Genomic DNA, 20,105 nt, shown 5'->3' with positions numbered 1-20,105 from the left:
GCGATGGCGGCGGCTCTGGAAGGTTTCTCGTACCGTGGCTTATTCGTATCGAAGATTTAGGTCAGGGGGCTTCTTATAGGCGAAGAGGCGGAGTCGGAAGGGCTGCGGTGGCTCAACACAATAGGAGGGCGCCCCCCTTGGGCCGCACCGCCCTACTGTCTGGTGGCCCTGTGGCTCTCCTCTGGTCCCTCTCGGTTATTCTGGAAGCTTCGTGGAATTATAAGATCGTGGGCGTTGATTTCGTCCAATTCCGAGAATATTTCCTTACTAGGATTTCTGAAACCAAAAACAGCAGAAAACAGGAACTGGCACTTCGGCATCTCGTCAATAGGTTAGTTCCGAAAAACGCATAAAATCATCATAAAGTGTGAACAAAACATGTAGGTATTGTCATAAAACAAGCATGGAACATAAGAAATTATCGATACGTTGGAGACGTATCAGCATCCCCAAGCTTAGTTCCTACTTATCCTCGAGTAGGTAAATGATAACAAAGATAATTTCTGAAGTGACATGCTACTTACATAATCTTGATCATACTATTGTAAAGCATATGAGATGAATGCAGCGATTCAAAGCAATGATAAAGACAATGATTAAACAACTGAATCATATAGCAAAGACTTTTCATGAATAGTACTTTCAAGACAAGCATCAATAAGTCTTGCATAAGAGTTAACTCATAAAGCAATAGATTCAAAGTAAAGGCATTGGAGCAACACAAAGGAAGATTTAAGTTTCAGCGGTTGCTTTCAACTTTCAACATGCATATCTCATGGATAATTGTCAACATAAAGTAAAATAATAAGTGCAATAAGCATGCATGTAAGAATCAATGCACAGTTAACACAAGTGTTTGCTTCTAAGATGGAAGGAAGTAGGTAAACTGACTCATAAAAATAGAAGAATGGCCCTTCGAAGAGGGAAGCATGGATTGCTATATTTGTGCTAGAGCTTTTATTTTGAAAACAAGAAACAATTTTGTCAACGGTAGTAATAAAGCATATGCATTATGTAAATTATATCCTACAAGTTGCAAGCCTCATGCATAGATTACCAATAGTGCCCGCACCTTGTCATAATTAGCTTGGATTTTCATGGATTATCATCGCAATACATATGTTTTAACCAAGTATCACAAAGGGGTACCTCTATGCCGCCTGTACAAGGGTCTAAGGAGAAAGCTCGCATTGGATTTCTCGTTTTTGATTATTCTCAACTTAGACATCCATACCGGGACAACATAGACAACAGATAATGGACTCCTCTTTAATGCATAAGCATTCAACAACAAATAATATTCTCATAAGAGATTGAGGATTGCTGTCCAAAACTGAAACTTCCACCATGGATCATGGCTTTAGTTAGCGGCCCAATGTTCTTCTCTAACAATATGCATGCTCAAACCATTCAACTCATGATAAATCACCCTTACTTCAGACAAGACAAACATGCATAGCAACTCACATGCTATTCAACAAAGCGTTGATGGCGTCCCCGGGAACATGGTTATCGCACAACAAGCAACTTAATAAGAAATAAGATACATAAGTAAATATTCAATACCACAATAGTTTTTAAGCTATTTTTCCCATGAGATATATATTGCAAAGACAAAGAATGGAATTTAAAGGTAGCACTCAAGCAATTTACTTTGGAATGGCAGAGAAATACCATGTAGTAGGTAGGTATGGTGGACACAAATGGCATAGTTTTTGGCTCAACGATTTTGGATGCATGAGAAGTAATCCCTCTCAATACAAGGCTTAGGCTAGCATGGTTGTTTGAAGCAAACACAAGTATGAACAGGTACAGCAAAACTCACATAAGAACATATTGCAAGCATTATAAGACTCTACACTGTCCTCCTTGTTGCTCAAACCCTTACTAGAAAATATCTAGACTTTAGAGAGACCAATCATGCAAACCAAATTTTAGCAAGCTCTATGTATTTCTTCACTAATAGGTGCAAAGTATATGATGCAAGAGCTTAATCATGATCTATATGAGCACAACAATTGCCAAGTATCAAATTATTCAAGACATTATACCAATTACCACATGTAGCATTTTCTGTTTCCAACCATATAACAATTAACGAAGCAGTTTCAACTTTCGCCATGAACATTAAAAGTAAAGCTAAGAACACATGTGTTCATATGAATCAGCGGAGCGTGTCTCTCTCCCACACAAGCATTTATTCAGAGAATGAAAATAACAAAAACGAAAATAAAAGCACGCAGACGCTCCAAGTAAAGCACGTAAGATGTGACGGAATAAAAATATAGTTTCAATAGAAGAAACCTGATAAGTTGTTGATGAAGAAGGGGATGCCTTGGGCATCCCCAAGCTTAGACGCTTGAGTCTTCTTGAAATATGCAGGGATGAACCACGGGGGCATCCCCAAGCTTAGACTTTTCACTCTTCTTAATCATATATCATCCTCCTCTCTTGACCCTTGAAAATTTCCTCCACACCAAACTCAAAACAAACTCATTAGAGGGTTAGTGCATAATAAAAATTCACATGTTCAGAGATGACATAATCATTCTTAACACTTCTGGACATTGCACAAAGCTACTGGAAGTCAATGGAACAAAGAAATCCATTCAACACAGCAAAACCGGCAATGCGAAATAAAAGGCAGAATCTGTCAAAACAGAACAGTCCGTAAAGACGAATTTTTTAGAGGCACCAGACTTGCTCAGGTGAAAATGCTCAAATTGAATGAAAGTTGCGTACATACCTGAGGATCACGCACGTAAATTGGCAGATTTTTATGAGTTACCTACAGAGAACCCTGCCCAAATTCGTGACAGACAGAAATCTGTTTCTGCGCAGTAATCCAAATCTAGTATCAACCTTACTATCAAAGACTTTACTTGGCACAACAATGCAATAAAATAAAGATAAGGAGAGGTTGCTACAGTAGTAACAACTTCCAAGACACAACAAAACAGTAGCAAAATAAAAAACATGGGTTATCTCCCAAGAAGTGCTTTCTTTATAGCCATTAAGATGAGCTCAGCAATTTTAATGATGCACTCGCAAGAGATAAGAGTTGAAGCAAAAGAGAGCATCAAAAAGCAAATTCAAAACACATTTAAGTCTAACCCACTTCCTATGAAAAGGAATCTTGTAAATAAACAAATTCATGAAGCATAATGCAACAAGCATAGAAAGATAAAACAAGTGCAGCTTCAAGATTTTCAGCAAAAAGAGAGGTGTTTTAGCAACATGCAAATTTCTACAACCATATTTTCCTCTCTCATAAAGATTTTTAGTAGCATCATGAGCAAACTCAACAATATAACTATCACATAAAGCATTCTTATCATGAGTCTCATGCATAAAATTATTACTCTCCACATAAGCATAATTAATTTTATTAGTAATACTGGGAGCAAATTCAACAAAGTAGCTATCATTATTATTCTCATCAAGTGTAGGAGGCATAGTATAATCATAATAAAATTACTCTCCATAGTAGGTGGCACCAAAAGACCACTATCATTATAATCATCATAAATAGGAGGCAAAGTATCATCAAAGAAAATTTTCTCCTCAATGCTTGGGGGACTAAAAATATCATGCTCATCAAAACCAGCTTCCCCAAGCTTAGAATTTTCCATATCATTAGCAACAATGGTGTTCAAAGCGTTCATACTAATATGTTCCATAGGTTTTTTAATTTTTGCATCAAACCATCCATGTCTTAACTCAGGAAATAGATTAAAAAGCTCCATGTTGCTTTCCATTATGCCTAACTAGTGAAATAAAAACAAGAAACAAAAAGATGCAATTGCAGGATCTAAAGGAAATAGCTTCGAGCACTTACAACGGTACCAGAAAATAAATTAGTTACCTGAGACCGGAGTGTGAGTGCCTTTTACCTTTCCTCCCCGGCAACGGCGCCAGAAAATAGCTTGATGTCTACTCACGCTTCTTTTCCTGTAGACAGTGTTGGGCCTCCAAGAGCAGAGGTTTGTAGAACAACAGCAAGTTTTCCCTTAAGTGGATCACCCAAGGTTTATCGAACTCAGGGAGGAAGAGGTCAAAGATATCCCTCTCAAGCAACCCTGCGATCACAATGCAAGAAGTCTCTTGTGTCCCCAACACACCCAATACACTTGTCAGATGTATAGATGCACTAGTTCGGCGAAGAGATAGTGAAATACAAGTGGTATGGATGAATATGAGCGGTAATAATGGCGCCAGAAAATAGCTTGCTGGCGTGCAGTTGATGGTGGTAATATTGCAGGAAGTAAAGATGCGGTAGAACAGTAAATAAGCGATGATTGCAGTATTTGGAAACAAGGCCTAGGGATCATACTTTCACTAGTGGACACTCTCAACATTGATCACATAATAAAACCACTCTACACTCTCTTGTTGGATGATGAACACTATTAATTGTGTAGGGCTACAAGAGCACCTCAATGCCGGAGTTAACAAGCTCCACAACATTCGATGTTCATATTTAAATAACCTTAGAGTGCATGATAGACCAACGCAATTATACCGAGTACTAACATGGCATGCATAGTGTCACCATCATAATATGAAAGGAGGAATAGATCACATCAATACTATCATAGTAATAGTTAACTTCATAATCTACAAGAGATCACAATCATAAACTACGCCAAGTACTACATGATGCACACACTGTCACCATTACATCATGGAGGAGGAATAGAGTACTTTAATAACATCACTAGAGTAGCACATAGATTAATAGTGATACAAAGCTCATATGAATCTCAATCATGTAAGGCAGCTCATGAGATCATTGTATTGAAGTACATGGGAGAGAGATTAACCACATAGCTACCGGTACAACCCTTATCCTTGATGGAGAACTACTCCCTCCTCATGGGAGACAGCTGCGGTGATGAAGATGGCGGTGGTGTCGATGGAGATGCCTTCCGGGGGCACTTCCCCGTCCCGGCGGCGTGCCGGAACAGAGACTCCTGTCCCCCAGATCTTGGCTTCGCGATGGCGGCGGCTCTGGAAGGTTTCTCGTACCGTGGCTTATTCGTATCGAAGATTTAGGTCAGGGGGCTTCTTATAGGCGAAGAGGCGGAGTCGGAAGGGCTGCGGTGGCTCCACACAATAGGAGGGCGCCCCCCCTTGGGCCGCACCGCCCTACTGCCTGGTGGCCCTGTGGCTCTCCTCTGGTCCCTCTCGGGTATTCTGGAAGCTTCGTGGAATTATAAGATCGTGGGCGTTGATTTCGTCCAATTCCGAGAATATTTCCTTACTAGGATTTCTGAAACCAAAAACAGCTGAAAATAGGAACTGGCACTTCGGCATCACGTAAATAGGTTAGTTCCGGAAAACGCATAAAATCATCATAAAGTGTGAACAAAACATGTAGGTATTGTCATAAAACAAGCATGGAACATAAGAAATTATCGATACGTTGGAGACGTATCAGCATCCCCAAGCTTAGTTCCTACTCATCCTCGAGTAGGTAAACGATAACGAAGATAATTTCTAAAGTGACATGCTACTTACATAATCTTGATCATACTATTGTAAAGCATATGAGATGAATGCAGCGATTCAAAGCAATGATAAAGACAATGATTAAACAACTGAATCATATAGCAAAGACTTTTCATGAATAGTACTTTCAAGACAAGCATCAATAAGTCTTGCATAAGAGTTAACTCATAAAGCAATAGATTCAAAGTAAAGGCATTGGAGCAACACAAAGGAAGATTTAAGTTTTAGCGGTTGCTTTCAACTTTCAACATGCATATCTCATGGATAATTGTCAACATAAAGTAAAATAATAAGTGCAATAAGCAAGCATGTAAGAATCAATGCACAGTTAACACAAGTGTTTGCTTCTAAGATGGAAGGAAGTAGGTAAACTGACTCATAAAAGTAGAAGAATGGCCCTTCGAAGAGGGAAGCATGGATTGCTATATTTGTGCTAGAGCTTTTATTTTGAAAATAAGAAACAATTTTGTCAACGGTAGTAATAAAGCATATGCATTATGTAAATTATATCCTACAAGTTGCAAGCCTCAAGCATAGATTACCAATAGTGCCCGCACCTTGTCCTAATTAGCTTGGATTTTCATGGATTATCATCGCAATACATATGTTTTAACCAAGTATCACAAAGGGGTACCTCTATGCCGCCTGTACAAGGGTCTAAGGAGAAAGCTCGCATTGGATTTCTCGCTTTTGATTATTCTCAACTTAGACATCCATACCGGGACAACATAGACAACAGATAATGGACTCCTCTTTAATGCATAAGCATTCAACAACAAATAATATTCTCATAAGAGATTGAGGATTGCTGTCCAAAACTGAAACTTCCACCATGGATCATGGCTTTCGTTAGCGGCCCAATGTTCTTCTCTAACAATATGCATGCTCAAACCATTCAACTCATGATAAATCACCCTTACTTCAGACAAGACGAACATGCATAGCAACTCACATGATATTCAACAAAGCGTTGATGGCTTCCCCAGGAACATGGTTATCGCACAACAAGCAACTTAATAAGAAATAAGATACATAAGTACATATTCAGTACCACAATAGTTTTTAAGCTTATTTTCCCATGAGCTATATATTGCAAAGACAAAGAATGGAATTTAAAGGTAGCACTCAAGCAATTTACTTTGGAATGGCAGAGAAATACCATGTAGTAGGTAGGTATGGTGGACACAAATGGCATAGTTCTTGGCTCAAGGATTTTGGATGCATGAGAAGTAATCCCTCTCAATACAAGGCTTAGGCTAGCAAGGTTGTTTGAAGCAAACACAAGTATGAACCGGTACAGCAAAACTCACATAAGAACATATTGCAAGCATTATAAGACTCTACACTGTCCTCCTTGTTGCTCAAACCCTTACTAGAAAATATCTAGACTTTAGAGAGACCAATCATGCAAACATAATTTTAGCAAGCTCTATGTATTTCTTCACTAATAGGTGCAAAGTATATGATGCAAGAGCTTAATCATTATCTATATGAGCACAACAATTGCCAAGTATCAAATTATTCGTGGAATTATAAGATCGTGGGCGTTGATTTCGTCCAATTCCGAGAATATTTCCTTACTAGGATTTCTGAAACCAAAAACAGCAGAAAACAGGAACTGGCACTTCGGCATCTCGTCAATAGGTTAGTTCCGGAAAACGCATAAAATCATCATAAAGTGTGAACAAAACATGTAGGTATTGTCATAAAACAAGCATGGAACATAAGAAATTATCGATACGTTGGAGACGTATCACGGGCCCACACGACGCAGCCCCACACGTCAGCACGGAACGGTCAACTAAACGGGAATCCTGCCGTCTGAGCTGCTTCTGCGGGTTTCAAATAAGGACTTGGGGAAAACTGAGGAAAAATTAAGTAGCTGGGGAAAACTGAGCACAACTAAGGAACCGAGGGCACAGAAATAGAAATCCCTTCTTTTTAAATGTGCTAGACTGAGTTGTGCTTAATAATGAAGAATTGAGAAGAGTCTACACTCTACATTCATCTAGTTCCCCATTGACGTATTTGGAAAAATAAAATCCCTTTGAAGATTAAAGGAGTCCTGATATGTGCACAAAAATGTGATTCTGAACTCCAGATAATCTATTGACATAATAAAAAAGGAAACATATATTTCAAAAAAGCAAAGAATTGCACATGTGATTTCAGAAATGTAAACAAGAGCCACATATTTATGCAAGGACAGAATTACACGGGCTGTATGTGCTTAGAGCAAAAGCATGAATCGTAGAACAACCCATGATTCGTGAATGAGATATGAGAAACCATTACCAAGTGCATGACAACAAGGCAGGACCTAGATGACTTAACCCATCCCAAGTTCCCAACATATATAAAAGCATCTCGTGTTGTCTCAGCGTGATATCATAATAATGTTCTCATACCAACTTATATTATATTGTGAGACATTGGAGATAGCTAGCCAAATTTGTGTACATCATGTTTCCTGCGATATGGTGTTTTCTGACCGTAAATACCCATGGCAAGCTATTTATCCATCTTCTCCCCAATCAAACCATACAAATTCTGTAACTGGTGTTGTAAATCCGGAGGAAGAGACCGAAAGGGTTCGGTAAATAGTGAGTCGTAGCCTCCTACTGTGAGAAGATGGTTATCCTATTAGTGAACGTGGGGATGTTCAGATCGTTGTCGTAAAACCATAGTGTAGTCGAGTCATCCCTCTCGCCGACGAAAATTAGGATCGATCCACCTTGCTGTCGGAATAGCCTTTTTCTCCACACATCATGTCCCGTGATCTTCATGCGCAAAATCCGCCGTCCCAATGAAAACAGATGAAAACAGTGATGCATTGTGAGTAAGTGTTTTTGTGCCTGGTTGGCCATGGAAAGTGCTTTTGTATGGGTCGTAACCATATTTTTCAAATCGTGACCCTGTTTACTACCTCGCCGGCAAATGTGATGGGAGCTATTATTGTTCGGTTCGTCACCTATGTTTGTGTAGATTTGTACTATAAGTCAATGCAGCACCCTTCTATCCAAGACATCCAATATTGGGTGGGCGCCAATGGTGCTTCGGATTGCTGGGTGAGAACTGGAGGAAAAGAGGAAAAGATGGTAGAGAGATAGAAGCAACATGTTATGCTTGGCAGGTTTTGCTAGAATTTTTGGACATTTGGCCTTTGGCCCATAGCCCATTATCAAATTCTGAAACTCACATGGCCCATTCAAAAAATTAGTGGCCGCACTAGTGGGGACTGAAGTTTAGTCCCACATTGCTAGTTGGGAGAGAGTTGGAGTGGTATAAAAGGTGGGCTGTTCTAGTGCTAGTAAGTGCGTGAGAAGAGAGAGAGCCCTCGCGCACTCCTCCTCCTCCTCTGTCGCCCGCCTCGCCTCGTCTAGACGCGGGTTGCGGGAATCTCGCCGAGCCTGCTATTCGGGAAAAGCCCCATGACCTTCCCGAACCGCACTATATAAGCGTGGACGTAAACCCTACCCTGTACCAGACGCATACGCGACTACATGTTTCCAGTTCATTGCGACGCCGGGCAATCAGGTTTTTGGGGAGCGCTCCGGCGCGACTACTGGCATCACGACGTCGTCATCGGACGACGAGTTCCTCCACACCGACAACTACTTCCCGGACCTCAGCGACTTCTTCGACAACCTCAACATGGGCGACAACGACGCTGCTGCGAAGTATGTGATCTTGTCGTTTCTCTTTCAGTTTATGTTAGAGTTTCTTCTTCTAGTTTCTGTGGTAGATGCGATCGGTTTGTCTTGTTTAGATGTGATCTGTTCATCTACCTTACTAGTCTGCACGATTAGTTTATTTATTACTTTCATAGTCATGATTTATCATTTACTTGTACGGATTATTTCATATGGATATTTGCTTATATATTCAACAATCCAAAAATCTGATTATAGGCAAATCAATTCAAGCAGCGTTGTTGCCGCTACTCGACCTCCCCTCTTTGATGATATGCATTACAAGAGGTGGCGCACAAAGGCAGTTCTATGGTTTACAAACCTAGGCTGTTTTAGCGCCACAGATGCTAGACCTGAGGGGCCTCTTTCTACAGAGGAGCAGGAAAAGTTTGAGAAGGTCGACGCCATGTTTAAGGCGGTCTTGTTCAGCATTCCTGGGGACAACATTGTTGACCCGTACATGGCTTTCGACCATGGTAAAGATGCGTGGGATGCGCTCGAGGCCAAATTTGGGGTCTCGGACACTGACACTGAATTGTATGTCATGGAGCAATACTATGACTACAGGATGACTGATGAGCGCTCCGTGGTTGAGCAGGCTCATGAGATTCAGTCGCTTGCCAATGAACTCGAGCAGTTTAAGTGTACCTTACCGGACAAATTTGTGGCCGGTGGCATTATTGCCAAGCTTCCTCCCTCGTGGAGGAACTTTGCTACTTCTCTGAAACATAAGAGACAAGAGTTTTCCTTTTCGGATCTCATTGGATCGCTTCATGTGGAAGAGAAGGCGAGAGCAAAGGACACACACGCTCATAGTTTTGAGGGAGGTTCTAGTGCCAATGTGGTACAGAAGATGAACTTCCAATCTCACAAGTCTAAGAATAAGAACAATGGAAAAGGAAAGTTTGACGAGAAGAACAAAGCCTCCAACTCAACCAACTTCAAGAGGAAGACTCCTTATAAGAAGAAAGGGAACTGCCATGTTTGTGGCACTCCTAGATATTGGGCTCCTGATTGGCCAGAACGCCATGATCGGCGTGGGAACAGCGGCAAGTCCGCAAATGTTGTTATTGGCGTTGATACTGAGATGAAAGACGTTGGGTACGGTATTTCTCCTACTGTCCTTTCAGTATGTAATTCTCCCGATTGGTGGATAGACACTGGAGCCAATACACATGTATGTTCTAATGTTTCTATGTTTTCTTCTTATCAGGTCACAAGGACTTCCTCCGTGCTGATGGAAAACGGCTCACATGCTTCTGTTCGTGGTGTTGGTACGGTGGATCTGAAGTTTATTTCGGGAAAGACCATCCAGCTGAAGAATGTGCAGCACGTTCCCTTCATTAATAAGAATCTCGTTAGCGGATCGCTTTTATGTCGAGATGGTTTTAAGTTGGTTTTTGAGTCCAATAAAGTTGTAATTTCCAAGTGTGAACAATTTGTTGGAAAGGGTTATGTGTGCGGAGGTTTGTTCCGCTTATCTTTATCAGACTTATGTACTCAAATTATTAATCATGTTTGCAATGATAGTGAGTCCGATATTTGGCATTCACGACTTTGTCATATTAATTTTGGGTGCATGACGCGGCTAGCGAATATGAATATAATACCGAAATTTGCTATTGTCAAGAAATTCAAGTGCCAAGTATGTGTGCAAGCTAAGCAACCACGTAAGTCTCACAAGACTGCGGAGGCAAGAGACTTGGCACCGCTGGAGCTTATACGTTCGGATCTTTGTGAAATGAATGGTGAATTGACAAAAGGAGGGAAAAGATACTTCTTGACTTTAATTGATGACTCTACTCGATATTGTTATATGTACCTCCTGAAATCTAAAGATGAAGCTCTTGATCACTTCAAAATCTTTAAAGCTGATGTAGAAAACCAACTTGATCGAAAGATCAAGCGGCTAAGGTCTGATCATGGTGGAGAGTATTTTTCCAACGAGTTTGATTCTTTTTGTGCGGAACATGGCATTATCCATGAGAGGACGCCTCCCTATCCACCTCAGTCAAATGGGGTAGCCGAAAGAAAGAACTGTACTCTAACTGATTTGGTTAACGCCATGTTAGATACATCGGGACTATCCAAGGCATGGTGGGGGAGGCGATATTGACTGCATGTCATGTCCTAAACCGTGTCCCCACAAAGAAAAAACCATTATCCTTTTTGAGGAATGGGAAAGGAAAAGGTTGAAACTCTCTTACCTACGAACTTGGGGATGTATGGTGAAAGTAAATGTGCCGATATCCAAGAAGCGCAAGCTTGGACCGAAAACCGTGGATTGTGTTTTTCTGGGATATGCATTTCATAGCATTGGCTACAGATTTTTGATAGTAAAATCCAAGGTATCCGACATGCATGTTGGTACAATTATGGAGTCGAATGATGCAACTTTCTTTGAGGACATCTTTCCTTTGAAAGAAACGTCTAGCTCATCAATTCAAGAGATGCCCAGTTCATCTACTCGGGAATTATTTCCTGAACCTACCATGGCTATAGAACACTTTGATAATCCTTGAAAGTGCATGGAGCCCCCATGTGTGGTTTTGGTAATTAATGACAATCCCTATGGACTAATGTTTGCATTGAGTTATATTTGTAGGAGTTGTCCATAGGCAATGCTTGAACCATATGTTGGCTTCAAGGTTTCAATAAGAAGAAATTGATGAAGGATATCAAGTGTCAAGTATGTCTTGAAGATGAAGATGAAGTGAGCCCTCAAGTTACTTCAAGACATCAACATGATGAAGAATGAATAAATGAAGTGCAAGTTCAAGATGATCCAACTTGAAGAGATCATATGCTCGAAGCTTGCCATCCATATGGTGATCATGGATATGTGAAGATGCGCCGAAGAAGAAACTCTCCCATAGTGGGGTATGGGGGAGCATTTTGCATGACTTCATCAAGCAAGCACAATCAAGAAAGGCGTTCCATCTTGTTGCGGTCAAGATCGTCATCATCAAGATCAAGTGGAATGTCGCAAGGTTAAGGTTTGATCTTGATAGGGTTTCTTTCTCACCGGTCTCATGGTGTAGTTGGAGACCGGTTTATAGTTTAGTTGCCATACTATCAAGAGGGCTCTCGAGTGAGTAACTCCATCATATCCTTCGGAGAGCTCAAACCTTTGCATCCTTGCATCATATTTTTTGGTTGTTATTTGGATCTTATCCATGTGATATTTTAGAGCTTGTGCTTATTCTCATGACAAGTTCTAGTTCATCGAAAACGGATTCCGCATGAATCACTTGTTGCGTTTTCGATATTGGAGTTTTTCTCGGTTTCTCGTATTGAGAGCTTCACTCTAAATTACATAGAAAAACCTACCCCACTTTTTCTTAAGCTTTTCAATCTTTGTGGGGTAGCTCTTGTCATCCTCTTTACAACAAAATTGGTTTCACCTAAATCCAAGTCTCCTATCTCAAGTTGTTGCATTTTCCATATTGGAGGCTTTACCGGCTTGTCTTTTTTAGATAGGTCAAACCTTTCATCATTTTTTTCTATACTACCTTGTTGTACTATGATGGTTTCCTGCATGATATTTTAGAGCTTGTTCCTAGCTTTAAAACAAGCCCAAGATCATCAAAATCGGAGTCCGGATGCTAAAGTTATGCCCGTTTCAGTTTGATGTTTCTGCCAGTTTTCAGGGGGACGGATATTCCGGCCCAAGTTTGGGGCGGATAATCCCCCCCCCCCCCCCGGAAAATCCGGCCTCTGGAAAAATCCGGGAAAATATCTGGCCCCCCATCCAGGGGCATGTTTTTTCTGGTCCTTAGCCGTTTTTCGGGGGCCGAATATTTGCAAATATTCGGCCCCGGATAATCCGGCCTGAGCATACCCAAACGGTCATATTTCGATGGGAGGGGGTATTTAAGCTCCCTTCTTCCTCCTTGGGTTGTCATCTCTTCCCCCATTTGCTCTCCACCATTGTTGACCTTGAGAGCTTGCCATATCCCTCTACTCCTCCTATGCTTCTTGAATCTTTTTGAGGGAAAAGAAAGAGGAGATCTAGATCTACATTTCTACCAATCAAATCCCTCTCTTTGTGAGGGGAATCCACTAGATCTAGATCTTGGAGAAATTTGGTGTTCCTCCTCTTATTTGTTCTTCCTCTCTTATTCCCCCAATAGCTTTTTTTAGCTTTGTTGGAATTTGAGAGAGAAGGACTTGAGCATCTTTGTGGTGTTCTTGCCATTGCATTTGGTGCATAGGTTTGAGTTCTCCACGGTGATTCGTGGTGGTGAAAGCAAGAAGGTTGTTACTCTTGGGTTCTTGGAACCCTAGACGGGGATTCTAGGCCTTTGTGGCGATTTGTTGGGAGCCTCCAATTAAGTTGTGGATGTGTGCCCCAATCTTTGTGTAAGGCCCGGTTTCCGCGACGAAGGAAATCCCTTAGTGGAACCGTGACCTAGCTCTTTGTGGCGAGGGTCACCGGAGAATAAGGTGAGGCGCCTTCGTGGCGTTCGGTGTGCGGTGTGAGTACCGCATCTTGGGGTGAGGCCTTTGTGGCGTTTGTGTGCATCGAGCAACCACACCTCAAGGTGAGCCTCTTGTGGCGTTCGGGAGCACTAAGCCACCGCACCTCTCCAACCGAGATTAGCACTCGCAAGAGTGTGAACTTCGGGATAAATCTTCGTCTCCCGCGTGCCTCGGTTATCTCTATACCGAGATCTTTACTTATGCACTTTACCTTGTGATAGCCATCGTGCTTGAAGTTATATATCTTTCGATCACATAGTTGCTTGTATTGCTTAGCATAAGTTGTTGGTGTACATAGGTGAACCATAGTATATCTGCTTTGGGCTTGACAAAGTAAACGCTAGTTTTATTCCGCGTTTGTTAAGCCCATCTCGTAAAAGTTTATATCGCCTATTCACCCCCCTCTAGACGATATCCGTGTACTTTCAATTGGTATCAGAGCAAGGTCTCTCATTCTTTGGCTTCACCGCCTTGAGAGTAAAGATGTCGGTTAGGGGATTAGTGCACAATAACCTGTTTATATTTGATGGCACACATTATGATCTATGGAAAATTTATGTGCTTAATATTTTGCGGGGCATTTCCCCGGACATGGAGCAATTTCTTGACATGGGTTTTTCTTCTCCTAAGGATCCTCAAAATTTATCTCTTGAGGAGAAGAAAAACTCTTGCCTCGATGCTCTTGCTTCTCATGTGTTTTCCATTGTTGTGAGCAATGTAGTTACTTCATCAATCATGCCTTTTGGGAGCTCTCATGAATTATGGACAAAGCTTCAAGATAAATATGATGTGTCCAATATTATTGAGGATGATTGTATTGCTTCCACTTCCGGTCGTGATGAGTTCTCATCTTCATCCACTTCACCAATATGTGACAAGACACAAGGTAATGATATGGTGAGTGGTGATGGAAATTGCAATGTTGGTATTAAGCTTACTATTGACTTAAACACCTCTAGCACTATAAAGGAAATACATGCTTGTGTTGATAGTCCTTGCATATCATGTGTAAATTGCTTGAACTAATCTCATGATGATATGCTTGCTTTGTCTTGTGGCCATGATAAAAATGCTTCTATTTCCTCTAGTTGTTGTGTGACTAACAATATATAGGAAACCGAAGATTCTTTTGGTCAAGGCAACATCTTGTATGGAGCCTCAAGAAACTCCTCATCTTTATCTCACGGTTCTCATATATGCCTTATGGCCAAGGGTTCCACAGTATCTCCTACCATGGAATCTAATATTTCTCGTGGTGATAAGGATGAGGATGAGTATGAAGAATAGGATTGGGTTGTCTCTCTACGCGATAAGGGTAAGAGTGTATTCAAGGTTCTTTGCAAAGATACAACTGCTAGCTCTCACTTCTTTGAAATCTTGACTACCGCTATTGAGAACCAAAAACTTATTTGGATGCATGATAACACCATTAATAAAATGGGTGCTCTTGAACGAGAGTATGCCAATGATGTAGCATCCCTAAAGAATGATCTTGAAGAAGAACAAGAGACCGTAGCCTCTCTTGAGGAGCAACTTAAAACCCTTGAGGTGTCTCAAAATGAAATATTTTTTGAACTCACTAAGGAAAGAGACCATGCTAAAGCTAAATTAAAAATTCTTAAAAATGAAAAGTCCAAAGTTGGTGTTGGTCATGATAAACTTGTTAAGGATCTAGATGATCTAGACAAGGCCCACAAGGCCCTGGAGAGCGAACACTCTATCCTCACCAAGTGACATGAGCAACTACAAGCTTCATATTTAAAAGAGCATGCTATGTTACCCTCTCTTCTTGATATGTCTTGTGATGATGCTTGTGCTACTAACTCTACTTCTTGTGAAGCATCTATGTTGAAGGAGAATGTTGAGCTAAGGGCTCACCTTGAATTGCTAACTAGAAATTATGGGAAATTGGAAGAAAATCATGGAAAGCTTTCTAGCTCCCATGAGGATCTTCTAGCTTCTCATGATAGGCTAAAGTTAGCTCATGAGGCTATCATATCAAAGGCAACACCTTGTGAGCCTCATGTGGGTACTAGTTCTACTACTCAAAATGCTACATTGCCATGTGCTAGTCCTAGTAATTCATCCACTCATAGTATTGCTAAATCTTGTGATGAATTATCTTCCTTGCCTTGTTGCTCTAACAATGAAGGTTCTACTTCCTCTAGTACTTGTGTTGTTACTAACCATGTAGAGGAAATCAAAGAGCTCAAGGCCCAAGTCACTTCTTTGAAGAACGACTTGGTAAAGAGTCATGAAGGGAAATGCAAACTTGACAAGATGCTGAGTGTGCAACAATCCCCCAATGACAAGAGTGGACTTGGATTCAACTCCAACAACAAGAACAAGTCCAAGAACAACAAGATTAAGAAGGGCCAATTACAAGTCAAAGACTCGGCCAAGATTATTTGCTTCAAGTGCAAAGTTGAAGGGCATCATGTTAGATCTTACCCTTTGAAAAAGAAGCAAAAAGGGAAGCGGCCTCAAGCTCAAACTCATATTCAACCTCAAGTTGAAGAAATGCCACTTCCCAAGAAGAATCAAGCCAATGCTCCCATTATGGAGAAATCTAGTGAGAAGAAGGAGAAGAAAATAACTTGCTACATATGCCGCGAGAAGGGCCACATCTCCTCCTTTTGCACTATTGGTACCTCATCCAACTATTGGTGTTAGGAACATTGGAGACCGACTTGCTAGGCGGAGTAGAGTAGGGTGCGGAGCGCGTCGAAGGCGTCGGCACCGTAGATGGGGCCGCGCGGGGTGTGAAACACCCAGCTCCTGTAGCTCGACCTTTAATCTTTGCTTCGTTAGCCAACTGTGATTCAGCTTCTCTTGCATGATGTAACAATTGATTCATATTGGTGTAACTGTAGTGACGAACAATGCCTTTGATATCATACTTCCAGCCATTCAAAAAACGCTGCATTGTCATCTCAAGAGACTCACGGACACGGCCACGCTGCATAAGCATCTCCATCTCCATGTAGTATTCATCCACAGTCTTCACACCTTGCCTCAACAGGGTCAACTGATGTCTACGCCCCCTCCTTTTCCTGTAGACAGTGTTGGGCCTCCAAGAGCAGAGGTTTGTAGAACAGCAGCAAGTTTCCCTTAAGTGGATCACCCAAGGTTTATCGAACTCAGGGAGGAAGAGGTCAAAGATATCCCTCTCATGCAACCCTGCAACCACAAAGCAAGAAGTCTCTTGTGTCCCCAACACACCTAATAGGTGCACTAGTTCGGCGAAGAGATAGTGAAATACAGGTGGTATGAATAAGTAGTAGCAACGCAGTAAAACAGTAAACAAGCAGCGATAGCAGTATTTAGGAACAAGGCCTAGGGATCATACTTTCACTAGTGGACACTCTCAACATTGATCACATAACAGAATAGATAAATTCATACTCTACACTCTTGTTGGATGATGAACACCATTGCGTAGGATTACACGAACCCTCAATGCCGGAGTTAACAAGCTCCACAATTCAATGTTCATATTTAAATAACCTTAGAGTGCATGAAAGACCAACACGACTAAACCAAGTACTAACATAGCATGCACACTGTCACCTTCACACTATGTAGGAGGAATAGATCACATCAATACCATCATAGCAACAGTTAACTTCATAATCTACAGGAGATCATAATCATAGCCTACGCCAAGTACTAACACGGATGCACACACTGTCACCATTACACCGTGCAGGAGGAATAAAACTACTTTAATAACATCACTAGAGTAGCACATGGATAAATTGTGATACAAAACACATTGCAATCATAAAGAGATATAAATAAGCAATTCACTATGCCATTCATAACAGTGAATAAGTATTCTGTGAAATATAGCCTAAGAGACCCACACGGTGCACACACTGTCACCTTTACACACGTGGGACAAGGAGTCTCCGGAGATCACATAAGTAAAATTCACTTGACTAGCATAACGACATCTAGATTACAAGCATCATCATATGAATCTCAATCATGTAAGGCAGCTCATGAGATTATTGTATTGAAGTACATAGGAGAGAGATGAACCACATAGCTACCGGTACAGCCCCGAGCCTCGATGGAGAACTACTCCCTCCTCATGGGAGACAGCAGCGGTGATGAAGATGGCGGTGGTGTCGATGGAGAAGCCTTCCGGGGGCACTTCCCTGTCCCGGCGGCGTGCCGGAACAGAGACTCCTGTCCCCCAGATCTTGGCTTCGCGATGGCGGCGGCTCTGGATGGTTTCTCGTACCGTGGCTTTTTCGTGTCGAGGTTTTAGGTCTGGGACCTTTATATAGGCGAAGAGGTGGCGTCAGAAGGTCGAAGGGGCGACGACACTATAGGGGGGCGCGGCCCCCCCCTTGGTCGCGCCGGCCTAGGGTTTGGTGGGCCTGTGCCCCCTCTCTGGCGGTTCTCGGGTGTTCTGGATGCTTCCGGGCAAAATAGGAACCTGGGCGTTGATTTCGTCCGATTCCGAGAATATTTCTTTACTAGGATTTCTGAAACCAAAAACAGCAGAAAACAGCAACTGGCCCTTCGGCATCTCGTCAATAGGTTAGTTCCAGAAAACGCATAATTATGACATGAAGTGTGCATAAAACATGTAGATATCATCAATAATGTGGCATGGAACATAAGAAATTATCGATACGTCGGAGACGTATCAGCATCCCCAAGCTTAGTTTCTGCTCGTCCCGAGCAGGTAAACGATAACAAAGATAATTTCTAGAGTGACATGCCATCATAACCTTGATCATACTATTGTAAGCATATGTAATGAATGCAGCGATCAAAACAATGTAAATGACATGAGTAAACAAATGAATCATATAGCAAAGACTTTTCATGAATAGTACTTCAAGACAAGCATCAATAAGTCTTGCATAAGAGTTAACTCATAAAGCAATAATTCAAAGTAAAGCATTGAAGCAACACATAGGAAGATGAAGTTTCAGCGGTTGCTTTCAACTTATAACATGTATATCTCATGGATATTGTCAACATAGAGTAATATAACAAGTGCAATATGCAAATATGTAGGAATCAATGCACAGTTCACACAAGTGTTTGCTTCTTGAGATGGAGAGAAATAGGTGAACTGACTCAACATAAAAGTAAAAGAATGGTCCTTCAAAGAGGAAAGCATCGATTGCTATATTTGTGCTAGAGCTTTGATTTTGAAAACATATAGAGATCATAAAAGTAAAATTTTGAGAGGTGTTTGTTGTTGTCAACGAATGGTAGTGGGCACTCTAACCCCCTTGCCAGACAAACCTTCAAAGAGCGGCTCCCATTTTATTTTATTTTTGTTTGGCACTCCTTCCAACCTTTCTTTCACAAACCATGGCTAACCGAATCCTTCGGGTGCCTGCCAACAATCTCATACCATGAAGGAGTGCCTTTTTATTTTAGTTTTATTATGATGACACTCCTCCCCACCTTTGCTTTCTCAAGCCATGGCTAACCGAATCCTTCGGGTGCCGTCCAACAATCACATACCATGGAGGAGTGTCTATTTTTATTAATTAATTTGGGACTGGGAATCCCATTGCCAGCTCTTTTTGCAAAATTATTGGATAAGCGGATGAAGCCACTAGTCCATTGGTGAAAGTTGCCCAACAAGATTGAAAGATAAACACCACATACTTCCTCATGAGCTATAAAACATTGACACAAATCAGAGGTAATAAATTTTGAATTGTTTAAAGGTAGCACTCAAGCAATATACTTTGGAATGGCGTAGAAATACCATGTAGTAGGTAGGTATGGTGGACACAATTGGCATAATGGTTGGCTCAAGTATTTGGATGCATGAGAAGTATTCCCTCTCGATACAAGATTTAGGATAGCAAGGCTATTTGAAACAAACACAAGGATGAACAGGTGCAGCAAAACTCACATAAAAGACATATTGAAAACATTATAAGACTCTACACCGTCTTCCTTGTTGTTCAAACTCAATACTAGAAATTATCTAGACCTTAGAGAAACCAAATATGCAAACCAAATTTTAGCATGCTCTATGTATTTCTTCATTAATGGGTGCAAAGCATATGATGCAAGAGCTTAAACATGAGCACAACAATTGCCAAGTATCACATTATCCAAGACATTATAGCAATTACTACATGTATCATTTTCCAATTCCAACCATATAACAATTTAACGAAGAAGAAACTTCGCCATGAATATTATGAGTAGAGCCTAAGGACATACTTGTCCATATGCTACAGCGGAGCGTGTCTCTCTCCCACAAAGTGAATGCTAGGATCCATTTTATTCAAACAAAACAAAAACAAAAACAAACCGACGCTCCAAGAAAAGCACATAAGATGTGATGGAATAAAAATATAGTTTCAGGGGAGGAACCTGATAATGTTGTCGATGAAGAAGGGGATGCCTTGGGCATCCCCAAGCTTAAAC

General features: G+C 41.2%; 1 protein-coding gene across 1 annotated transcript; it reads left to right on the top strand.

Annotated features, from left to right (window-relative positions):
- Positions 1-9,609: 9,609 nt before the first annotated feature.
- On the top strand, positions 9,610-10,441 carry LOC139837992 (uncharacterized). Its single transcript, XM_071827338.1, has 2 exons — positions 9,610-10,256; positions 10,417-10,441. The coding sequence occupies exons 1-2, from the start codon at positions 9,610-9,612 to the stop codon at positions 10,439-10,441; spliced, it is 672 nt and encodes a 223-aa protein (XP_071683439.1).
- The last annotated feature ends 9,664 nt before the right edge of the window (positions 10,442-20,105 follow it).

This window comes from Lolium perenne, chromosome 3 (assembly GCF_019359855.2).
Source record: "Lolium perenne isolate Kyuss_39 chromosome 3, Kyuss_2.0, whole genome shotgun sequence".
NCBI lineage: Eukaryota > Viridiplantae > Streptophyta > Magnoliopsida > Poales > Poaceae > Lolium > Lolium perenne.
This window is presented reverse-complemented; position numbering and strand designations above follow the sequence as displayed.